Raw genomic sequence first — 22,929 nt, 5'->3', positions numbered from 1 at the left:
TATTTGGTTTCGGTTTTGCACACATGGCCAAACCTAATAAACACACAATGATAGATGTTAAAAATTAACACTGTATTTAGACAGGTTTTTGTCTGAATAATTCCCATATCCGGTAGTTATACCGACTTATATAAGGCAGGTATTGAAATAGCACCAAATCTTTTTTTAAAAAGAGGTATTCAAAAACTTTTTTTTAGGACTTTTAGCACAAATTAAGACAGTCAATAATGTGATATCATTCAATTAGAAAGGCAACAAGGGCACTATAAACATATTACATTTTGATGGAAATTTGAAGAAAAAAACACATTAAAAGGCAATTTCTACATCATACGGTTAAATTTACAACAAAATTTATGTCAATAAAAAACCTCATGATCTGCACGAGTCCTAATCTCCTGACCAAAATTTCCAAATCTCCTGATCTGAGTTTCACAGTCCATCACATGTATGACAATTACAAATTTAAGTATTGACAGTACTTTCAAATGATTTTTTATTTTATTACAAAACGTTTATTTTCTCATTAATATATTATGAAAATTCTGTAACCACAGCACACGATTCTACAAAATCATTTAGTCTCTTCCTTGACTCAAACCTGAGACCTTTATGTTATAGGCAGCTCTTCAACGGACTAAGCTAAGGATGTACTTCCATAGCTTTACTGCTTTTAAAAGGCTGACTAAGTATCTTATAATAAAGGGAAGGGATCCTGTCAAATTTCCCTAACCTCAAGAGTCTTAATACCTTTATGACTCTCGCATGTGACGTCTTAGCTAGAACTCCCTTCTATAAACCACTGTGGTTTTATACTTGAGTGCCAAATGTAAGCAGAGAGCATGTTTGTTTTTTTTTGCTCAATCACTTTGTCCTTGGGACTCGAACCCTTGACCTCTGTGTAACAAGGCAGCATTGTTTTCATTGACACATGTATACATGTAGCTGGATAATATTATTTTCAAAACTAATTCAACTGCAAATGTTAAATGTAATTTACGTATTCTGAATAGTTACAAAATAGCCAATCCTGGTGAATGTGTATGAACAATGTACTTAGGCCTATTGTGTTTTATTTTTGTACTATCAATTCCATATTACTTTCACTGGTTTTCCATTTTTATTTCACGTGCAGCCGTGAAAAAGGTTCTTTATTCACCGTGTTTTGTGAAATCAATAAAATGTTCAACCTGTGAGACATTTTAATTGTTCGTTCATTGTGAAATGGCAATATTATTTCGCGTTCTTCCATGCAGATACCGCCCTTTACACCCCTCGGCTATGAGTGTTACTTATGAAGGTAAATCAAATAAAGAGCTTCTGAAATATGAAATTGTAAAGTGTGTGTTTTCATTCTTAGAAAAAGTAACTGAAATATGCAAACCTATTCAATATTGGTCTTGTTGTAACAATTTGATTTATGATGTCATTTTATATTTAAACAAAGAATCCTCAGGTACATTTTTTTTGTTAAAGTATTACATAATAAAAAATTGTAACCTTCGAATGATGAAAATACTTAATAGACTAATCTTAATCTTTATATCATCTATAGAATAAACAACAAACTAATGATAAATATTTATTATGTTGCAACACAAATCAGTAAAAAAATTATTTTGTCTCAAACAAATCTATTTTTCTTGATGACCTGCAAACAAAAATAAGTTCAAAATGGCGACCGAAAAACCCTGATCTCAATAAAATGACCCAAATTATTCTGTAAAAAAAAAAGACAGAAATCCTAATAAATCATTTAGGACTTTTGAGTTTCCAAATCGGTCAAGCCTGGCATATATGACAGTTTCCGGACCCTTGGTTGTGATGTTACACTTTTGTTTCAGATAAGGTTGAAGGTTGGTACCTATTAAATGGTTTAAACTGGTTGCATTTGTTTGTACCTGTCCTTACTTAAGAATCTGATGTTCAGTAGTTGTCCTTTGTTGATGTGGTAATCACATAAGTCACAGTGTTTGTTGTTTCTCTTTTTGTATATAGATTAAACTGTTGGTTTTCCAGTTTGAATGGTTTTACACTAGTAATTTTTGGGGCCTTTATAGCTTGCTGTTCCGTGTGAGCCAAGAATCTGTGTTGAAAACTGTACTTTGACCTATTATGGTTTACTTTTACAAGTTGTGACTTGGATGGAGAGTTGTCTCATTGGCACTCATGCCACATCTTCTTATATATCTATTAAGACAATATGTTGCACATTTTATAGACATTAATAACTCTTTAAAACGCTAATACCTAAAGCAAAGGGACTATTTCAAAGAGCAAACAAAGGATGAGACCAAGTACAACTATTATCATGTTAAGAGAAGAAAAATTAATGCACAATTTTCCTTTCTTTATTTTTAAGGTTATCTATCTGTTACTGTAGCAAAAATAAGCCTGGCCTTCAAATTTCACAGCTTTGAATTTTATCTTATATTGCACTTAGTTAAGTTATTGTAAAAGAGTATCCAAACTCTACAATGCACCAACATATTAGACATATCTTGCATAATAAAATTGTAAGAAATCCTGAAAACAATGACAAAATATGCAATACATAATTTTTGATTAAAAATGATTTTGTTTAGATTTGTCTACAGCACAGGGGAAAAAAAATATTCAGTTACCTGGAAAAGGAGTAACTTACATACATGTCTGAAAAGTGTTCAACCAAATAAAACTTATCTAAGTAAAAAATTTAAAACAAAGATTATTTCATTTTGAAAAACATCAAACAGAAAATTGTTTCCTATTAAACTTTTTTTTTAACCTATATGAAAAACTTATTATTCCAAAATTAAGTCAAAATCAATGTAAATGTTCTCAAAATACCTGCCATGGCAAAATAATAATGCTTGTTAAAATGACAATAAAACTAAGATTTTCCAGCAATTGATTGGTTCCTTGTATTTCATCAGTTTGCTTTAACCTCTGAGGAGCCAAAAATTTCTAAAATTAAACTTTTTTTCTTAACCTGATTTTTTGTGTATACATATGACTGTAAAAAATAATTGGTGAAGAAAAAAATCATAAGGCGGTGCACTTCTGTTTTTGCTATGGCCATTTGAAAGTACCCAATTCTGATATTTTCCCATTTTTATCGATTTTTATCATGAAAACAATTAAGAAATAATTTATGCAAGCTATACTTCATTGAAGTTTTAACATGGGTAGGCATTATATTTGTGATTATTTTTTCCCGATCGATAGTGAGGGCCAAAATAACATGAATATAATGCCTATCCATGTTAAAACTACAATAAAGTATAGCTTGCAATCAATTATTTCGATTCTGATCAGGACAATTAAGGTACTTTCTGTGTCTGATCGGTATAAGTGTAGCATGTTTGTGTAGGCTATTCCATGAAGCTCCCTTTTTTTGTTTGTAAATAAGCTTACCACTGGCAATGTGATTTTTCAGAAAGAATAGTTTTGCAGAACAGCCAGCATGAATGGTTGTCGTATCTAGCTAGGTCAAATATGTCGATTTTGAATTGCAACACATTACAATCATGATAAATGAATAAGTGTTTAAAGTTAATGAAATATATTAAATGCATGCCAATTTGATAAAATTCATTATTCTGTACTTAGTCAATATATGCATGCGCAAACAAATTTTATTGGATTTAGAGCATGGGTTTATTCACAAAGCGAATGAAGCACTTCATATTAGAATCACAGTTTTAACATATAATTTTTGTTCATCTTTCAGTAGAGATAAAGAGGACCAATCTGAATAAAGTTAACTTAAACAAACTATAGGTAGGTGTTAATATAAGAAAGTTTTATAAAAATGTTGTTGCTGTTTGTGTCAAATTAACCATGCTGTCAATTTTGTTAATTTGGTATTTTTCTCTTTGTTTAAAACAAAAAGCATAGTATTTTCAACTTCTTCGTTTTAATGATTGAAAAATACATATTTAAGAAATTTGAAAAGATTTTTTTTATATGAGATGTACATGTTTCTAGTAAAATTGTTTCTTTTATCCCTCACCCATTTTCCAAACATTTTGGTTGATGAGAATGACTTGATTGGTATCAAAATTTGAAAATTCTATTTCTTAAAAACTTCTTTAATATTGTGAATACACAATTTTTTCACAGAGTTAATTTGATTTTTTTTTTTAATTCATCGATGTTTTCCACTTGTATCACATGTTTTGGAAATAATTCCAGAATTTAATAGACTGAAACATCAGAAGAATACATCCTTAAACCAAAACTTTTTAAAGCCAAAGATGTATATGACCAAAATGAATCTAAAATAATATCCAAATAAGTAATCATTTAAAATGATTTTGTACGATTCTGGGACCCCCTTTTGAGAAAAAAATTGGTTGCTTATGTAGGGAATCACTGAAGCGTGATGAAATCGGGCCCCCATTTATGAAAATTTCTGGATCCTCACTGTGATTGGTTGTATTTGTTTATAAATATTTTAAACTTTCCAATATTTTATTTATAATATATTGTATTTCCTCACATTGTCATGATTGTGTAGTTATATTTATTGTATTAAATCATAGTTGTGGGATTACTTTAGTAAAGTGAAACAATTGACTGGTCTGCACACTCGTGACCCTAGATTGTGAGAAATTTGAAACTCAGCAAACATTTAATAAAATACTATCTTTTTAAAGCAATAAACTTGAATTTTAAACTGAAATAGGCATTTTCTTTAGCTTTTGTCCTTGTGCTGTCACACTTTCTGACTGGTGTACACACTTTTAAACCTGAAAAACCAACAACTTAAAAAATGTACATGAGTCCATATTATTATGGATTGACAAATATAAGTATAGTAAAGAAGTCTGTCATTTAAAAAACAAACTAAAGAAAGGATATAGTGTATTCATTCTTGACAAAAATCTTTACATACACTTCCCAAAAACAAAGGGCATCATGTTATTGTATATATTAAAACAAAGAGATGACAAGTAACTGATAAAAATTAAATCAATTGTTTACCATGTATACAAAAGGAAATGAAATAAACTTATCTATTTTTAACATATCTCATAAATGATCTTTTTGACTGTCTTCAAATATAGATACAAGGTTATTTATTTGTGTCAATATATATCATATACTAATGTTTCATTTACTTTACCATTACTTATTTATGTGGTTTAAAATATGACAGAATTATATATATTTATGTATTATATATTTATTATAAACAAGGATTTGTATAGTAAGACTATACAAATCCTTTGTTATAAACATACCCAATAAAAAGAAGTTGGAGGATTGCCTCCCTTGATTGACTGCAACAATGAATGAATGGTCTATGAATTATCAGAAACATATTATAAACTATCAGATTATTCAATCCATCTTATAGGAAAGCATTTAAACAGATTTTGCCTTTTATCCAATCGTTTTGTTTCAACATATGTTTGATATTTGAACATTTTTTTTTTAATTGAAATAGAAAGTGTGCAAAGGAAGACAACTCTAGCAAAATCATCAGACGCCTTGTCACAGGTGTGTGATCTGAACCTATCTAGTTCCAGCTGGATTTTGTGTATACTCGAACTTTTCAGCAGAGCTTCTTGTGTGTTTGGATCCAAATATCATGTATGAAATTTCTAGCAACCAGCTGGTCTTTTAGGTGAACACATTATGTGATGACTCCACTATGAAAGTATAGTTTAGTGATGATATATTGACTTTATTGTTATCACTTGCAGATATAGAAGTTGATAAATAAGAAAATAAATTATGTCTGCCAGAAATTTCATTTATGTGGTGGACAGATGCAATAATTTTCTGTTACCAGGTAAATATTTCTAACTATTGTTAATATTGTTCTCTTTACATATTTACATAAATTATAACCAGATAAGCAGACAACATCATTCTCAATTATCAATTTCAATTTTATCATCAATTTCCTCACACAACAATAATTTAAACAAGCTTCAAGAAGACCTAATATGAAGCAACATTATAATGAGAGTAAGTCTGACTTATGTCATTCAACCTTGACATTAATGTAAGTTCACATCATCAAAACTTTTAATAGCTTGTAATTATTTAATTTTTTGGAAAGATTAGAACTTGTTCTAAATCTTTACTTAGGCACCGGCCTCCCTAACAACAGGACAGGTTAGCTACTGTTACTAAATGTATTCACACTGAAATATAGTTCCCTATGATTCTCATGTATGTGCACATACTACACATATAAACTGAAAAAAACTGGGTATATTATTGGAGCAGTTCATTCAAAAATGTATGTCATTAAGGTGTGTTGATGTGCAGGCTTTTTAAAAAACATTTTGATTAGGAAACTGGGTATTGATTCAACTAGTATGATTGACAACTGTCATTATCAGTAAACAATCAGAGACAAGGTGGACCTTAAAGAAATTACAATGCCCCACCTCCTAAACTGCCAATCAAATTGACCACATTACCTATCAACCTCAGTCTTACATAATTATACAGAACACTCAATATACATATAATTCTTAATACACAAGTATTTGACCTCATAATTGAATACACAAATGTGTATATTAGATGTTTGGTATTTATATAAGGATGCTAGATTTATTTATTGGCAATTACTTTTGATCTACATTACATAAAGTGATTCTGTAAATTATATCTGAAAGATAAATGATAAATGGATTAACAAGATCTTAAAAAAAAATGAAATATGAATATAAATATGAGTAAATGAAAGGTATTTAAGTAATGCCTATAATTTACTTGATAAATTTCCAATAATCACCTGTAATTAATCAACAATTAAATTAGTACATTTTTTTTTATCAGGAATTGGCTTGAAACAGTTTAAAAATTTTAAAACTTTTAATTATAACAAACCATTGTTTATTAGTTTATTTTCCATCAATCATTAAGTCTATTTTAGAAGTGAATATATATTTTTGCATTCAAGAAAGAATCCACATTTCAATAAGATAAGTTTTTCAATGCCCTGTGTTGAAAAATACTTAAGAAATTGATCAATAGACACTCTAAAACTTTTAATCTTCAATGCCATATAACCTCTGTTTCAACTTATAAAATACCCCAAAACAACATTTTTCAAATTTTTTTTGTTGACACTTTAAAGTTTTAAGCTGTTGGTCCAGATTTATGTCTTACAAGGATAGTTGGTAACATTTACTTGAAGAATTTTTGCATTTTTTGTTTTTTGAAACATCTTCAGAACCGGCAACATAATTTCGATAAGATATAAACTGCAGTTTAAATAAAATAGTGCAAATTAAGAGACCCATAGTATTTAATTTGAGCTCATTTTATCCTCATACTGGAAAAGCAAGTTTCCTTCTAAAGACCTGCTGTAAATGCAATTTTCAGCAATAGCGCTTTATAAATGTTCATTTTTCCCCACCATACCTTAATATGAAATAATTCAAACTACTCTTCTAATCTTTCCATGAGTGATATCCATCACTTTGATTAACAATGACTAAGAGTAACAAAGTTTTCTTGACCATGTTGACCACATGCTAAGCTTTTAGGACATGATTGCTACCTTTCATGAGTAGGAATACATGTAAAATGTCTTACTTTGTAGAATTAAAGTTGCAGTAAATTGCAATGGATATAAAATAGAGACTTCATTTTTCAAACAGAAAATTTAAAGAACAATTTTGTATAATCTTGTAAACACTAATCAGGTTTTCCTAAAATATGGACTGGACTTGAAGTTGTTCATCTGGTATTATTATTTATTTAATAGTATTTTGAGTGTTTCACATACCCAAACATGGTCTGCAACACTGTTTCTTATATTTATACAGCCTTGGTGCTTAACTTTTTAGTCCACAAGCCAGAAGATCAATTGGTGATTCTGTTGGCTTGTAGAGAAGAATTTTACAAGCTCGAAAGCAATTTTACAGGCCAAGCTTGAAGACTGTTTACATTTAGAAGACTCAGACCTTACCCATAGAGGAATCCTGGGGGCCTATTGGCAAATAGTGACAGTTGGCAGGTATGTCAGGCTGTCACACATTTCAGTATGTTTTTTAGTGTACATATCTCTATAAAGTCTGACAACAAATATTAATTTTATTATGTTTAATCGACAGGATCCTCGAAACTGAAATGTCTTCCATTTTTTGTAAGTGACAAGCAAGTAGGAATAATCCGACCAGATGTACTACCCCATCTACAGAAATACACCGATGTGTTCATTTCATCCCCTACCATGCTGAAATTGTCTGATGACCTGAAAACTTTAAAGGAAAGAAGTGAGAAAGTACACAAAGTGTTGACAGATTTACGAGAACAAAAAGTACTAGTGACTCTTAATGGATGGAGAAATGAAGTAAGAAATATATAGTACTTTGTTAATCATTTAAATCAAATATATGTTACAAATACAGTGGTGTTAATTGCTTTTTTATACGACCGCAAAAATTTTAATTTTTCGTCTTATATTGCTATCACGTTGGCGTCGTCGTCGTCGTCGTCCGAATACTTTTAGTTTTCGCACTCTAACTTTAGTAAAAGTGAATAGAATTCTTGGTTTTCGCACAATAACTTAAGTTTAAGTGAATAGAAATCTATGAAATTTTGACACAAGGTTTATGACCACAAAAGGAAGGTTGGGATTGATTTTGGGAGTTTTGGTTCTAACAGTTTAGGAATTAGGGGCCAAAAAGGGGCCCAAGTAAGCATTATTCTTGGTTTTCGCACCATAACTTTAGTTTAAGTAAATAGAAATCTATGAAATTTAAACACAAGGTTTATGACCACTAAAGGAAGGTTGGGTTTGATTTTGGGAGTTTTGGTCCCAACAGTTTAGGAATAAGGGGCCCAAAGGGTCCAAATTGAAGTTAGTTTGATTTCATCAAAAATTGAAAAATTGGGGTTCTTTGATATGCCAAATCTAACTGTGTATGTAGATTCTTAATTTTTGGTCCCGTTTTCAAATTGGTCTACATTAAGGTCCAAAGGGTTCAAAATTAAACTTAGTTTGATTTTGACAAAAATTGAATCCTTGGGGTTCTTTGATATGCTGAATCTAAAAATGTACTTAGATTTTTGATTATTGGCCCAGTTTTCAAGTTGGTCCAAATCGGGTCCAAATTCAACTTTGTTTGATTTCATCAAAAATTGAATAATTGGGGTTCTTTGATATGCCAAATCTTACTGTGTATGTAGATTCTTAATTTTTAGTCCCGTTTTCAAATTGGTCTACATTAAAGTCCAAAGGGTCCAAAATTAAACTAAGTTTGATTTTAACAAAAATTGAATTCTTGAGCTTTTTTGATATGCTGAATCTAAACATGTACTTAGATTTTTGATTATGGGCCCAGTTTTCAAGTTGGTTCAAATCAGGATCCAAAATTATTATATTAAGTATTGTGCAATAGCAAGAAATTTTCAATTGCACAGTATTCAGCAATAGCAAGAAATCTTCAATTGCACAGTATTGTGCAATAGCAAGAAATTTTCAATTGCACAGTATTGCGCAATAGCAAGAAATCTTCAATTGCACAGTATTGTGCAATAGCAAATATTTTCAATTGCACAGTATTGCGCAATAGCAAGAAATATCTAATTGCACAATATTGTGCAATAGCAAGAAATTTTCAATTGATTGGAGTTATCTTTATTTGTCCAGAATAGTAGTTGAATCAACTTAAATCATTGTTTTATACAATATACAATGTATATTCACTTTTACTACCAACTGATAAATTAAACCATTCAGTGATAACAAGCACCTTTTGTTACATTTTAATATTTTATGATGTATTTAAATGAGTAGTTATTGTTGCAAACTACATTAGAAATTTGAATTGAGATCAGTTTTGGAAAAAGGGAAAGGGGGATGTGAAAAAAAAAATGGGGGGGAGGGGGTTAAATTTTTCTCATTTCAGATTTCATAAATAAAAAGAAAATTTCTTCAAACATTTTTTTGAGAGGATTAATATTCAACAACATAGTGAATTGCTCAAAGGAAAAAAAAGTATTTTAAGTTCATAAGACCACATTCATTCTGTGTCAGAAACCTGTGTCAACTATTTAATCACAATCCAAATTTAGAGCTGAATCCAGCTTGAATGTTGTGTCCATACTTGCCCCAACCGGTCAGGGTTCAACCTCTGCGGTCGTATAAAGCTGCGCCCTCCGGAGCATCTGGTTTTATAAGATATACTGTATGTATGTACCCCAAAATCATGAAAATAGTAAATATTAATAAAGACAACAGTAGTATCAAGGTGTTCAAAAGTCATAATTAGATTGAGAAAAAACAAAGATACATACATGTATGCATTGCGATTTACACCAATCCACAAGTATGATATACAAACTAATTCAACTGAAATGTTTTTTGAGATGGCAGGAATATGTATTATAGATTTTTTCTGTCCTCCTACAAAAACTTCTGGTAACAATTTTTTTTTTATAAACCTACATGATCATGATGATATTTAGGACTGTTGTTTCTTAAGCGGTTTTTGTTGAACACAGTATTTAAATAACAGCAGTGGCTACTACAGCCATGATTAAATAACAGCAGTGGCTACTACAGCCATGATTAAATAACAGTAGTGGCTACTACAGCCATGATTAAATAACAGCAGTGGCTACTACAGCCATGATTAAATAACAGCAGTGACTACTACAGCCATGATTAAATAACAGCATTGGCTACTACTGCCATGATTAAATAACAGCAGTGGCTACTACAGCCATGATCAACATTTAGGTTCAGTCTGTTGTTAAATAACAGCAGTGGCTACTACAGCCATGATCAACATTTAGGTTCAGTCTGTTGTTAAATAACAGCAGTGGCTACTACAGCCATGATCAACATTTAGGTTCAGTCTGTTGTTAAATAACAGCAGTGGCTACTACAGCCATGATCAACATTTAGGTTCAGTCTGTTGTTAAATAACAGCAGTGGCTACTACAGCCATGATCAACATTTAGGTTCAGTCTGTTGTTAAATAACAGCAGTGGCTACTACAGCCATGATCAACATTTAGGTTCAGTCTATTGTTAAATAACAGCAGTGGCTACTACAGCCATGATCAACATTTAGGTTCAGTCTGTTGTTAAATAACAGCAGTGGCTACTACAGCCACGATCAACATTTAGGTTCAGTCTATTGTTAAATAACAGCAGTGGCTACTACAGCCATGATCAACATTTAGGTTCAGTCTGTTGTTAAATTATTTAGACATCAATAACTTCCTGTTCAAACCATCATGAAATTTTACCAAACTTTTTTAAAAGTATACAACCTATAATCATGGGGGGAAAATATCTAAAGAATATAAGTTCTATATCAGCTGTTTAGTTATACAATATTTAATATGTATATTTTAGACGTTTGACATTAGGACATCACCAAAAGAGAAAGCCTATATGGAAGTTGAAAGGTCTGGAGTATGTAAGTCTAGTTCAATTTCAATCAGATATTAAATAAATGTTAGAATGTAAATAAGATACAGGATGTATGTATATTTTGAAAGCCAAAGTTATGCCCATGTTACCGGGGATGTGCCAAAAATATGGGTCATAATTTTGCGAGATTTGGTGTATGATCTACATATCATATATAAATATGCTATTGAGAATCTTACATTATTAATGGTCAATTATTATATTAAATTAAATCAATTCATTTGAAAGTTCACCTTTTAAACAAAGTGCTTTCAAATAAGTTCCCAAATGAACCCCTGTGAGTTAGTGCTTATATAAGCATGGGTCATATTTTAAATATTGTATATAAGTATAGGTCATTCTTTCTTAAATATTTATATAACTATAGGTACTGAATTTCAGTGAATGTTATATTAAAATGGATACGTTTTTTGAGGCAAAAATGGCACACCTCTACCAAAAAAATATCGAAGTTAACCCCCCACCCATTATTCACTTTTTGTGTAAATTTCTGACTGGACTGTCTTATCAATTAGTTATATCACCCACTAACACTGTTGATAGGCTAGTGACCCTGTTATAATTATAAACGACAGGTTTAACACAAAACATAAATAGACATAGAAACTTGCAACAGTCTTCGGATGGTTTTCTACTTCTGTTTCCTTTCATTTCAAATTAGATATTTATAAACAGTAAAAAATAATTAAATACAAATAGAAAATTGTATTCTCAAATATTTTTCAGGTTTATTTGGAGCTATCAGTTATGGTGTACATATCAATGGTTTTATAGAAAAAGACAATCAGTTAATGATGTGGATTGCCAGAAGATCAGCCACTAAACCTACATACCCTAATAAGTTAGATAATATGGTTAGTATGACACTTAAGGTCAGGCTCTGGTGAAGATCAGCCACTAAACCTACATACCCTAATAAGTTAGATAATATGGTTAGTATGACACTTAAGGTCAGGCTCTGGTGAAGATCAGCCACTAAACCTACATACCCTAATAAGTTAGATAATATGGTTAGTATGACACTTAAGGTCAGGCTCTGGTGAAGATCAGCCACTAAACCTACATACCCTAATAAGTTAGATAATATTGTTAGTATGACACTTAAGGTTTGACTCTGGTGAAGAACAGCCACTAACCCTACATACCCTAATAAGTTAGATAATATGGTTAGTATGACACTTAAGGTCAGGCTCTGGTGAAGATCAGCCACTAACCTACATACCCTAATAAGTTAGATAATATGGTTAGTATGACACTTAGGTCAGGCTCTGGTGAAGATCAGCCACTAAACCTACATACCCTAATAAGTTTGATAACATGGTGAGAAGATAGATAATGTCGGCTCTGGTGAGAAAAAAAAATACAGAAAAAAGAAAAGGGTCCATTATGGCCACAGAATAAATATTGAAAGAATACTCATATATAAAGTGATGCAAGATTTTCAGAAGACTTTCTAAGTTTGATTGACTTGTGTCTAATCACTTTTGCATATTTAAGCAAATATTATATTAAGATTGTGTCGAATCTATGTTTTTTGGTCATTATTGATAGTTTTCTCATTGGCAATTATGCTACACTCTGTCTGTCTGTCTGTCTGTCTGTCTGTCTGTCTGTCTGTCTGTCTGTCTGTCTGTCTGTCTGTCTGTCTGTCTGTCTGTCTGTCTGTCTGTCTGTCTGTCTGTCTGTCTAATAAAAATTTGAACTTGTTCCAGTTTGATGATTTTGTGCAGAGTTATGGTCCTCTGACTTAGAAAATTAACAAAAATAATAAGTTTTCCACACATTTTTTGTCACACTTGAGCGTATTGATTTGATAATTGAAATATAGTTTTATAATGATGGGATGACCTTTATCAGGACTCCGGAATTGGGTATTTTTTAAGCTTGGGATTTTGGAATTTGAATTTGAATTCACTCAAATAATCAGTCTTCTGCACTTTTTTTCTTCATGCTTGAAGATATTGACTTGATTTTATATATATATATGTAGGACTCTAAAGTGCGATGGTACTCTAAAGTGCGGTGGTCACGCTAAAGTGCGATGGTCTACCCTAAAGTATGATGGTGTCTCACGCTGAAGTGCGATGCTTATTTGTTTGCTTTAGTACGTTTATAAATAGAAGACGAACCACGTAATAATTGCTAAAGAGATGATTTAGGTGTGACCGAATAATGTGTTTCCTGATAATTTTTTTTTCTTCAATTCAAACGTATTTAAAAATATTTGGATAATTGGCGTAGCTTGCCGTTCACACAATTCATCAATATTCTAAACGCCCCCACCTTTTTTTTGTACATTCGTCATTGTAATTACGAATTCAAAATGTTGGAACAAGTAATATTATTTGTACAAGCTTTAATCTAGTTATGGGGAAAATGCAATATATTCTCCAAGCTTTCTCCCTCTTTGTAACAAGTACAAATACATGTTATATTTTCCTACAATGAACAAACTTTTTTGTACGCTTAACTTTGAATAAAATCGATAATATTTTAAACTGCAACGTAAACAATGATATAATTGGACATGCATGTTCTCTTCCAGTAGAAACAGGACACAGGAAACCTATGTGTATACTGTTTTGTATTTATATAGTAAAGTGCCAAGTCGGCTGCAGGACAAGGGTTTGTATAAACGACTGTTAACGTCATAATCCAACTGCGTTTCTTACATAATACTTTCACGGACCATCAGACTTTAGCGTATGGTGGCATCGCACTTTAGGGTATACCATCACACTTTAGCGTGACCATAGTACTTTAGCGTCCCCATCGCACTTTAGAGTCCTACATATATAAAGTAGTTTACACCAAATTATAGATCAAGTTATAATTTTGTTCCAATACAATGAATTTTTAACCTGTAGGGGACTATGTATTGCCATGCAATACTTACAGAATGCTTGTTTATTGACAGTATATACCTATGTGATTTGAATGTTTTTATGACTTATTTCAGTGTGCAGGTGGGCTGGCCTCAGGATTAAAAGTAAGACACTGTGCAATTAAAGAATGTGAAGAGGAAGCATCAATACCTAAAGATCTGACAGACAAACTAATAGGAGTAGGGTGTGTTAGGTTAGTGGCAAATATTTCTATTTCAAAAGAGGTACAGGAGGGATGTGGATATTATTAAAAGGAGATGTGGGATATATATCAATGAGATAGCAATCAAACAAAATAAGTAATTTGAAAGCAACATACAGTCTTTAACAATACACAGGAGATTACACAATTTGCCGTGCTCTAAATCATACTAATAAAAGATCAGAAAACATTTTTAACGAAAAAATCAAAGATATACACTTGACACACAATTCTTCAAGATAAAAAAAACCAAACATTTAGTTATAACACATGACATCTACTGACAAGGTCTCCTACTTGGGACAGGCACATTCAAATGAGACAGGATCAACACAAATATTTGTTAATCTCTGTTACTTATCTTTCTCAATAGATATACAAAATGTGCTATTACATAAAAGAACTTTAATAGAATAAAAAGCAGAACAGGAAAACCACTTCAGATGATTGATCTTTTGTAATGCCACCCAAATTACTGTGTAGAAAAACAAAACAGATTTTAAATTATTGCTTCATGCTTTAAATTATTATCAGGTTAGTCCAAAATTATCAGTTTGATAAAATATTACATTCTTTAAATCCAAGACGTCACTATAAACACACATGCACCTCAGACAATGGACTCAATAAGAAGAAGCTACGAATGGAAGAATAGATTGGAAAAGTCTTTCTGTTTATGATAAATTTTTGTGTATATATAACCATGTGAAAATTTAATATCAAGGTCTGGGAAAGACATCAATCACTTTGAATGATTGGTTTTAGTTAGAATTGGAGGGCACGATGATGAATTTCATTGTATTTTAGAAACATCTGGATTGTTTACAAAATATGTCATGTACATACATATATATGGTTCCATCAATAAAATATCTGTGAAGTTGTTTTTGTGATTATGTGTTGATGAGACAGCTTCTAGTAATCTAAAAACATATTATATCCGTTTGCTTTCATATCAGAAAGTTAACTGTATATATTTGAAGGTGCGGTTGTATTAAGGAGGCTCGCAGGTATAAGATTTTCAGAAAAAAATTAAACATTAATTTTTCATTACAAATTTATATTTATTACCTTTAGTAGTTGTTACTTTATCATATGGTACAAAAGTAATTCCATAATATCAATTAATGTTGGCCCCAGGTGACTTTTAAAATGTAGATGTCATTGAAGTGCTCCAAATTATCTCCCTTTGGTGCAAAAATGCCATTTTTTTGGCATTAAAATTGAAATATCTTTTTTAACTCATCGGTGACCTATATTTTTAATTGTTGTTTTCGAATAAGCTGTACATAAACTAAATAATTGTAAAATTTGAGCGATTTCTGTAATTTAGTTCTTTTTTTATTTCAATATTACCACTATTTCTCCTATTAGTTAACAGAAAAAAGGGACATTAACAGAAATGTATGCTTTTTTCAAAGGCAGGTTGTGAGCATAAATGAACAGTGACCCCCTTTTTTATTTCATTTTGGTATTAAGTATAAGATAAAGTTTATTTGTAGAAAAATATAGAGAAATCCTATATTAAATAAAAAAATTGATTTAGAATCGCGAGCCCCCTTAAGTACACATTAAAATGATACTGACAACATATCGTACAACATTTCATTAACAATGGGCCACAATTTTTTGACAGTTAATCAGTTTGAAGAAATGAATATAAACCTCAACTTAAAAAAGTATTTGGTCCATTTGTTAATGGGCAAAGCCTCTGGAATAAGCTGAGGTCCATTTCTAAATGGGCAAAGCCTCTGGAATAAGCAGAGTAATACTTGATGGTTGGTCTATTCCAATGAAACCACTAAACGTGAGTATCCCTTGAATCGGCAATAGGTACAAAAATCTGCCGATTCTTTAAGAGTTATTCAATTGTATGTCCATTACTAAATGTTAAGTAATAAAGAAATGGATGTTTTGGACATACGTTTTTTTTGTAAGTACTACTGTAAAATGGTTTATTTTTGCAGTGCTTAACTTTCATGATTTCTAAGGAAAAACCTGTTCATGAGATTTAATTTTAGCAATTTTTAAGTCAAGTTTTGGTCTTCCTTAAAGATCAAAGTAACGTTAGAATTTCTCTCTATCATGATTTTTGTAAAGGTCTGATTCTGGTAAAAATTTCACATTTTACAGTACTTTACTCCATTTAAAGACTGAACGATTTATACAATAAATGTTTTTCTTTTCAGAAATGAAGCGTTGATATTATATTTAATTTATTATGTTTACAGCTATATATTGGAAGATAAACGAGGAATTTTTCCTGCATGTGAATATTTATTTGACCTGAAGTTACCAGCTGATTACCAACCTGTGAATGCTGATGGTGAAGTTGGAGCTTTTGAACTGATGACAATAGAACAGGTAGTTTATTTGTGTATATTACTATAGACAGATGTGTTCCTAATATACCATTGGTATTTCAAATAAATCACCATTTGCCCATTAGGCCACAGAAAAAAATCAATTGTGTTTATGGGAGCAACATTGTGACTTTAACAGTGCTTACCCATAAATGTCCGAAAAAAAGTTTGGTTTGGTCTTAACCGTGTTGATGCTTCAACATAAAAATTACAGAAGCATCAGCACCATTGATGCATTAGCCAAGTTAAGATCTTTACAAATCTTTTGCAGAATTTTTGCTTGTGTTGAGTACATTTAAGACTAAAAGTCTACTGACAATTTATATGTATGTGAAATGTTGGGAAGGGGGGAATTGCCCAAACTTTCTGATTATTGCTTCTGTAACCTTGACCTTTTGACCAATAATCAAAAGTAGTATTTTTCAACTTAAGGTGCAATTTCAACCAAAGATAAGGAATGATATGATTTATGGCTCATAAGTAAATGTCCCCAATTAAGACTTTCCCCAATCTTTCACTTTAAACTTTGTAAACTCGATGACAGACTGACATTTTTTATAGTGTCTCCAAGTAACTTCTCCAGCTGAGGTTGGATTGTTTATAGATAACAAGTGGAAATCAAATTTCATTCTATGACTAGCTGCTGTTGGCCTTTAACCTATTGACCCCAAAATATATACTAGGGACACATTCTTGTTGTACGACCGCAAAATTTGAAAATGTTTTGGTCGTATATTGGTAGGACGTTGGCGTTGTCGTCGTCTGAAGACATTTGGTTTTCGGACTATAACTTTAGTATAAGTTAATAGAAATCTATGAAATTTAAACACACTGACAGGTTTATGACCATAAAAAGAAGGTTGGGATTTATTTTGGGAGTTTTGGTCCCAGCAGTTTAGTAATTAGGGGCCAAAAAAGGGCCTAAATAAGCATTATTCTTGGTTTTCACACAATAACTAGAGTATAAGTAAACAGAAATCTATGAAATTGTGACATAAGGTTTATGACCACAAAAGGAAGGTTGGGATTGATTTTGGGAGTTTTGGTCCTAACAGTTTAGGAATTGGGGGCCAAAAAAAAAGGTCCCAAATAAGCATTTTTCTTGGTTTTTGCACAATATCTTTAGTATAAGTAAATAGAAATCTATGAAATTTTAACACAAGGTTAATGACCACAAAAGAAAGGTTGTGATTGATTTTGGGAGTTTTGTTCACAACAGTTTAGGAATTAGGGGCCAAAAGGGTAAAAAACTAAGCTTTTAGTCTTGTATTATTTTAATTTTAGTTTCTTGTGTACAATTTGGAAATTAGTATGGCGTTCATTATCACTGAATTAGTATATATTTGTTTAGGGGCCAGGTGAAGGACTTCTCCAGGTGCAGGAATTTCTTGCTACATTGAAGACCTGTTTGTGACCGTCTGCTGTTGTTTTTTCTATGGTCGGGTTGTTGTCTCTTTGACACATTCCCCATTTCCATTCTCAATTTTATTTGTTTGATTTCATTAAAAAATGAATTATGTGGTTCCAAATTAAACTGTGTATTTAGATTCTTATTTTATGTTTCTGTTTTCAAATTAGTCTACATTAAGGTATAAAGGGTACAAAATAAAAATTAGTTTGATTTTAACAAAAATTGAATTCTTTGGGTTCTTTGATATGCTTAATCTAAACATGTACTTAGATTTTTGATTATGGGCCCAGTTTTGAAGTTGGTTCAAATTGGGCCAAAATTAAACTTTGTTTGATTTCAACAAAAATTGAATATATGGGGTTATTTAATATGCTGAATCTAACCATGTATTTAGATTTTTAATATTTGGGCCCTGTTATCAAATTGGTCCACATTGAGGTCTAAAGGGTCTAAAATTGAACATTATTTGATTTAATCAAAAATTGAATTTTTGGGGTTCTATGATATGCTGAATTTAACCATGTATTTAGATTTTGGATATTGGACCATAATAGGTAAATGTCCATTTTAAATTTTTTTAAGTTTTCTGTGGTTGTATAAAGCTGCACCCTGCAGAGCATCTGGTTTTATTGTGTCTCCAAGTAGCATTCTGTAGCTGAGGTTGGATTGTTTGTAGACAACAAGTGGAATCAAATTTCCTTCTGTAACTAGCTGCTGTGACCATGATCTTTAACCTATTGACCCCAAACTATATAACGGTCTTTTTAATCCCATGGGGCATATTGAAATTAGTTTTGGTCAAATTTGGTTCAAAAGATAACATTCTTAAACAATACTTTTGTCAAACTTTCAGTCTGCCAATAGGTGCTGACCTTGACTTTGTACCTATTGACACCAAAATCTATAGTGGATTTTCTCATGGGTAATCATCTAGTCAAGTTTGGCAAATATTTGACAGTGTGTGTTCCAAAAAATACATTGGAAAAGGGAGGTTTGACAAAAATTCTGTCATTATAGTTTCTGGGACTTACTTTTGACCTGTACAAATAAAACTTCACAGTATAGCTATAAATAAAGAATTGGTAAGGCCAGGGTTTTTAAATTTGTTGGTTTACAGATTTTCTGCATGAAAAAGTAGGGTCGGTCAGTGGGGAAAAAAAATCTTTCAAGACAGAAAAATATGCAAAATAAATATCTATTTCACCTTTCTAACAATATGTTTGTTATGCTATTTTGTCATCATTTCTTTTTGATTTTAGTTAGATGAAATATTATTGATCAGCTGTCATAAACATCGCTTGACATTGTCTAACAATTTCCCGTAAAAAAGGGGGGAGTGCACCATTTCACAAACAAGGAAAACAGATTTGCGTAGCTCTTAATCAATTCAAGAAAACTTGGTGAATAATGATCGTCAAGCACAAAAACTGATAAAGAAAAAAATGTAAAAAAAGTCGTACAAAAATTAGTTTCAACACACATGTCAAAAACGTTATAGACTCATCCACTGGAAAAATGAGTCGGGTTAATCTGTTGTCATGCATTCCTGTTTTTTATCCAAATGGACGATATTTTTTGATTATCTACGAAACAAGAAAATTCCAAATGATTTGTTAATATTCAGTACTTTAACTTGATGTCTTCCGACCTGTCCACATTTGGACGAGTCTATTTTTTTGAGATGATTCATCTTGCGGACTGATGACAAATAAGGGAAACAAACTTATTGTGTAATTGGTTTTAAACACAGGTTTTGTTCCGCAATATTATTTGCGCAAACCACATTTCTAGGTCAGTTATAATTGATTTGTCTATTTAGAAACGTAAATTGGAAGGTTTTTTTTTTTTTTCACAACAGAAAGTGTTATCAATTTTGTTACTGATTAATGCATTTCATTTCTTAAAAAAAGAATATTTTAATTATTTTTCAGGGATAATGCATTTGTTAGGGTCAGCAGGAATAAAAAAAGCATGAAAAGTCAATTTTATTTTTATTCTGAAAATCGTCAAAACAGGGACGGCGGATCCGTAAACCAACAAATTAAAAAATCCTGGCCTAACTCAGATGCAAAGTATCAGATGAAAGGGAAAATGTTGTTTCAAAAATGTGGTGTATCATACTTAATAAAACAAGTGTTGGTAGGAATTTTGAAATTTTATTGATACACATTAACATTTTCCACCAACTTGTTTTAACCGTATCAAAATTACCCTAATTATTTTATTTTGACAGGTTATGGATGCCATAGTATCAGATGACTTTAAACCTAATTCTGCTCTGATTGTATTGGATTTCCTAGTTAGGCATGGCTTTATTACACCTGAAAATGGTAAATATTCTCCTTTCAATTTGCTTCTTCTTTTATGATGAACTATATATTGTCAACCAGTTTATTCACATTCAATATCTACCTTTAGTACAAACACATTAATATACAAAAATGGCTGTTCCTTCCACCTGATTTATATGGTAAACTCAATTTGCAACAGTATCATCCTCATTTTTCTTAGTCGATTTTTCAAATACAAAGCAGTTATCTCTATTGTAAAGCAAAAATAAACAAATCAGTCCACTTCAGTTGTTATTTTAGTGTAAAATTTCATAAAACAAAGATTGTTAGGTTGGTGTTACAGACTTTTTTATATAGATTAGACTGTTGGTTTTCCGGTTTGAATGGTTTTACACTAGTAATTTTGGGCCCTTTATAGCTTTTTGTTCGGTGTGAGCCAAGGCTCCGTGTTGAAGGCCGTACATTGACCTATAATGGTTTACTTTTATAAATTGTTATTTGGATGGACAGTTGTCTCATTGGCACTCACACAACATCTTCCTATATCTATTTGTAACTGAACAATGTGATGTGATATGCATGCTTCATGGGTCAAATGTTCAACACTGGAAATTTCAGGCTTAGCCATGTTGAATTCTTTAAATCAACATGTTTGACTATTACGATGCAATTGAAAATGAATCAACACCTACTTCTATACATGCAATAAGATTGTTTAATGACATTTCATACCATAAATGTATATAAAACAAGTAATGGAATAACACTCATTGTGAAAGTTTTCTTTTATTTGACCACATCATTTGCCATGAAGTTAATGCACTATATAAAAATAATTCAAAAATGTTTGGCAGATATTTTATTTTGATTATCTTTTTTTAAAGCTGACAGAAATTTTATTTTTGATGCATAAGAACAGTAATGCCTCGTTCACATGTACATTTAATTTGAATTGAATTCGCTAATCGCGTTCACACACTCTTCTTTTTTAATTCGAATTGATTCGAAAATTAATTTGCATTAGAAATACGCGTTTTGTTAATACGAATTAAAAGTTAACATAGTTAGGACAGTAAAGCGAATTTGACAATTTAACAAAAGTTAATGCACTATATAAAAATAATTCAAAAATGTTTGGCAGATATTTTATTTTGATTATCTTTTTTTAAAGCTGACAGAAATTTTATTTTTGATGCATAAGAACAGTAATGCCTCGTTCACATGTACATTTAATTTGAATTGAATTCGCTAATCGCGTTCACACACTCTTCTTTTTTAATTCGAATTGATTCGAAAACTAATTTGCATTAGAAATACGCGTTTTGTTAATACCAATTAAAAGTTAACATAGTTAGGACAGTAAAGCGAATTTGACGCGCATTGCAATTCGAATTAGAATTGACGTTTGGCCGTTAAACGTTTCGAATGCGAATTAAACCAATTCAAATTAGTTAATGTGAATCAAATTCGAATTACGTGTGAACTCAGCATTACAGTATTTGAATAATTGCCATTGTAAATAGGACATTTAATGGTTGCAACTTTTCAAACACATTACCGGTATTGATTCTGTTATTTACCTTTCTTTTATTTTTTTCAGAGAGGAATTATGCATACTTAGTAGAAATGATGCACATACCATTACAGAGTTACTTTGCTAATACAACTTATATGTTGAGCAGATAGCATTAACAGTTCTATAGGAAACATTAATGATGGATCAAATGAAGAAACCAATTCATAGTGTGTGGGATAAAAGTACGATCAGTCAGATCAAGATTTTCCTATTTTTGCACATTTTTATATTTGAATTGATGTTAATATGTTGTATTTGTTTCATTATGGAATATAATCTTTCTTGATGTACGTAACATTGTTAGCTATTTTTTACTATGAAAATCAATCTTATACACAGAAAAAAAGAGAAATTCTAATATGTGATGTCATTTTTGGTATATAAACAAATCCACTCTCTAAAATAACACATTTATTTTTGACAAATGTATGCAACTTTTTGTATTTCTTCTTGGACATTTAATACTTTTATTCCATTAAAATACATTTTTTAGCTAATTTGAAGACTTTTTTAAAATACTTTTCAAATGATTTATCTATTAGTCTTTAACGAATATGTTTTGTGCATTATAATTCCATGCAGTTCAATCACGCTCAAAGAAAGAAAGGTAGATGGGACCAGATAAAATATTTTCTTGTGATTTTTTTAGTGATTTTTTTTTTGCTTAATTGATCTAGAACAAGTATGAACTGGCTTTACTAGGGTCAAAATAATCATTATAATGCCCAATGGTCCTTTTAACATGGAAGGCATTAAATTGTCAGTATTTTACACTTCCCTATTCTCATTGTAAAAATA

General features: G+C 31.0%; 1 protein-coding gene across 7 annotated transcripts; it reads left to right on the top strand.

Annotated features, from left to right (window-relative positions):
* Positions 1-4: 4 nt before the first annotated feature.
* LOC143043814 (uncharacterized) lies at positions 5-22,421 on the top strand. 7 transcript variants are annotated; one of them, XM_076216011.1, is made up of 10 exons: positions 5-135; positions 3,713-3,762; positions 5,694-5,782; positions 8,070-8,308; positions 11,326-11,389; positions 12,130-12,257; positions 14,363-14,481; positions 16,722-16,854; positions 20,498-20,594; positions 22,156-22,421. In XM_076216011.1, the coding sequence occupies exons 3-10, from the start codon at positions 5,725-5,727 to the stop codon at positions 22,239-22,241; spliced, it is 924 nt and encodes a 307-aa protein (XP_076072126.1). In that variant the 5' UTR covers positions 5-135; positions 3,713-3,762; positions 5,694-5,724; the 3' UTR covers positions 22,242-22,421. The 7 variants fall into 7 exon arrangements, with proteins under 7 accessions (XP_076072126.1, XP_076072141.1, XP_076072150.1 ...); XM_076216026.1 differs by lacking the exon at positions 5,694-5,782 and adding an exon at positions 5,435-5,580 and having other exon boundaries at positions 6-135; XM_076216035.1 differs by lacking the exon at positions 5,694-5,782 and adding an exon at positions 5,435-5,614 and having other exon boundaries at positions 6-135.
* Positions 22,422-22,929: the final 508 nt, after the last annotated feature.

This window comes from Mytilus galloprovincialis, chromosome 1, assembly GCF_965363235.1.
Source record: "Mytilus galloprovincialis chromosome 1, xbMytGall1.hap1.1, whole genome shotgun sequence".
In the NCBI taxonomy this organism is placed as follows: domain Eukaryota; kingdom Metazoa; phylum Mollusca; class Bivalvia; order Mytilida; family Mytilidae; genus Mytilus; species Mytilus galloprovincialis.
This window is presented reverse-complemented; position numbering and strand designations above follow the sequence as displayed.